The sequence below is a fragment of the Silurus aristotelis genome (genome assembly GCF_946808225.1).
Source record: "Silurus aristotelis genome assembly, chromosome: 18".
Lineage (NCBI taxonomy): Eukaryota > Metazoa > Chordata > Actinopteri > Siluriformes > Siluridae > Silurus > Silurus aristotelis.
Window position 1 is genome coordinate 152,501 of NC_139591.1, and position 2,500 is coordinate 155,000.

General features: G+C 43.9%; 1 protein-coding gene across 11 annotated transcripts in view; it reads right to left on the reverse strand.

Moving 5' to 3' along the window:
* ehbp1l1b (EH domain binding protein 1-like 1b) overlaps positions 1 to 1,180 on the reverse strand; it is a 22,659-nt gene extending 21,479 nt beyond the window's left edge. For 2 of the 11 annotated variants that reach the window (XM_083567787.1, XM_083567781.1), the window contains exons 1-2: positions 1,046 to 1,180; positions 540 to 649 (exon numbers count right to left, since the gene is read on the reverse strand). In XM_083567787.1, coding sequence (XP_083423913.1) covers positions 540 to 643 — 104 coding nt within the window. In that variant the 5' untranslated portion in view covers positions 644 to 649; positions 1,046 to 1,180. Of the gene's footprint in view, positions 1 to 539; positions 803 to 1,045 lie in introns of those variants that run through there. The other 9 variants (XM_083567788.1, XM_083567784.1, XM_083567786.1 and 6 more) reach the window with 6 other exon arrangements.
* Between the last annotated feature and the right edge of the window lie 1,320 nt (positions 1,181 to 2,500).

A 2,500-nucleotide genomic window follows, 5' to 3' on the forward strand; every position in this document is an offset into this window, starting at 1 on the left:
ACACACACACATACACATACACACACACAGTGTAATGTATGTTAAAATGAAACTTTGTACTGAAGGAAGAAAGTCCACACACACACACACACACACACACACACACACACACACACACACTGCTTTGTCATGTCTCTTTCAGGTTTTAAAGAGCTGATGATTTGGGACACATCCCTGCTCTGAGTCACTGCATACAGTATCTTACTGTGTTCGGGTGAATTGGGACGCGGCCTTATAAAGTAGTTTATTAATATTACATATAATACGGAAGCGGCGCGCGACCGCTGATAAATAAGAAAAGAAGGACGTGTGTGTGTGTGTGTGTGTGTGTGTGTGTGTGTGTGTGTGTGTGTGTGTGTGTGTGTGTTACAAAGTGATTACTTTAAAAAAGTGATTAAAAAAACACTACAAAAGTCTCAGTTCAGTCTTCACACACACGCACGCGCGCGCACACAGGAAACTGCGCTCTAACGGAACACACTCGCACGCACGCACACACACACGCACGCGCAGGTATAAAGTGAAGTATGAAATCTCACCATTTCTTTGTGCACTCCACTGTGAGCTCCTGATATGAAGCCACGAACTGGAACCTGGTGGCCTTCTTCCCCACGCGCTGCAGTCTCTTCCACACCGAACTCATCTCCTGCTGCCGCACGGCGCGCGCAGGGGCATCAAACACAAGCACACACACACACACACACACACACACACACACACACACACTGCCGGGTGAAAATAAAGTTAGATAAAGTGGAACAGAGTCTCCTTTTCTCCTCAATACACACACACACACACACACACACACACACACACACACCTGCGACTCTACTCACACACACTTCTGTCAGAACAACTCCCAAGTGTCAGAACACACACACACACACACACACACACACACACACACACCTGCGACTCTACTCACACACACTTCTGTCAGAACAACTCCCAAGTGTCAGAACACACACACACACACACACACACACACACACACACACACACACACACACACGCAGTGAGGAGTGCGGTAGAATATCCTGAATACCTTGCTTTAGAGGATGAGATCCTGAGCGCAGTCACTGATCTAATAATCAATCAAATAGCTAAACGACAGAGAAGTGTGTGTGTGTGTGTGTGTGTGTGTGGGGAGGATGAACAGCTGCCCGAGTGAAGGGTGCTGTCCGGGTTGCCAGATTGCACTGCATCCGCGATGCAGGTTGATAAGGGTTGCCTGGTTGGTGATTTATAAGTTATAAAAAGCTTACATTTGCAGACAAACAGACAAACAGATAGAGTGACTGATAGAGTGATAGAATGACTGATAGAGTGATAGATAAAGTGACTGATAGAGTGACAGAGTGATAGAGTGACTGATAGAGTGACTGACAGAGTGATAGAGTGACTGACAGGGTGACTGAAAGAGTGACTGACAAAGTGACTGATAGAGTGATAGAGTGACTGGTAGAGTGATAAAGTGACTGATAAAGTGACTGACAGAGTGACTGATAGAGTGACTGATAAAGTGATAGTGACTGATAGAGTGATAGAGTGACTGATAGAGTGACTGATAAAGTGATAGAGTGACTAATAGAGTGACTGATAGAGTGATAGAGTGACTGATAGAGTGACTGATAGAGTGACTGATAAAGTGATAGTGACTGATAGAGTGATAGAGTGACTGATAGAGTGACTGATAAAGTGATAGAGTGACTAATAGAGTGACTGATAGAGTGATAGAGTGACTGATAGAGTGACTGATAAAGTGATAGAGTGACTAATAGAGTGACTGATAGAGTGATAGAGTGACTGATAGAGTAATATAGTGTCTGATATAGTGACTGATAGAGTGACTGATAGAGTGATAGAGTGACTGATAGAGTGACTGATAGAGTGATAGAGTGACTGATAGAGAGATAGAGTGACTGATAGAGTGACTGATAGAGAGATAGAGTGACTGATAGAGTGACTGATAGAGTGACTGATAGAGAGATAGAGTGACTGATAGAGTGACTGATAGAGAGATACAGTGACTGATAGAGTGACTGATAGAGTGACTGATAGAGTGATAGAGTGAGTTTTAAGAAAATGATAAGGTGAAAAAGATGGGTTAAACAGGCATAAAATAGTCCAATCTGGCAACCGGGTGTTAGAGAGGGGTGTGAATCAGCATGCAAACATGGAGATGAGAGCAGGCAACATGCAAAACACACATACACACACACACACACTCACTTCCCATCGTTACACTGTACTGTCAAGGTGTGTGTGTGTGTGTCCAGATTACAAATCACACCCACATACGTCATAAAAGTAATTAGTCTTATCATTAATAAAAACATGTTTGGAGAGATGAAGCGGTTTGTGTGTGTGTGTGTGTGTGTGTGTGTGTGTGTGTGTGTATTTTGGAAGGTGAAAGGGGGTTTCCGCCTCACGGTGTACTTATTTTAAGAAGACAGACAGATGGACAGAAGCAGCTGAAGGTGGAGAGGAGGATGAAGGA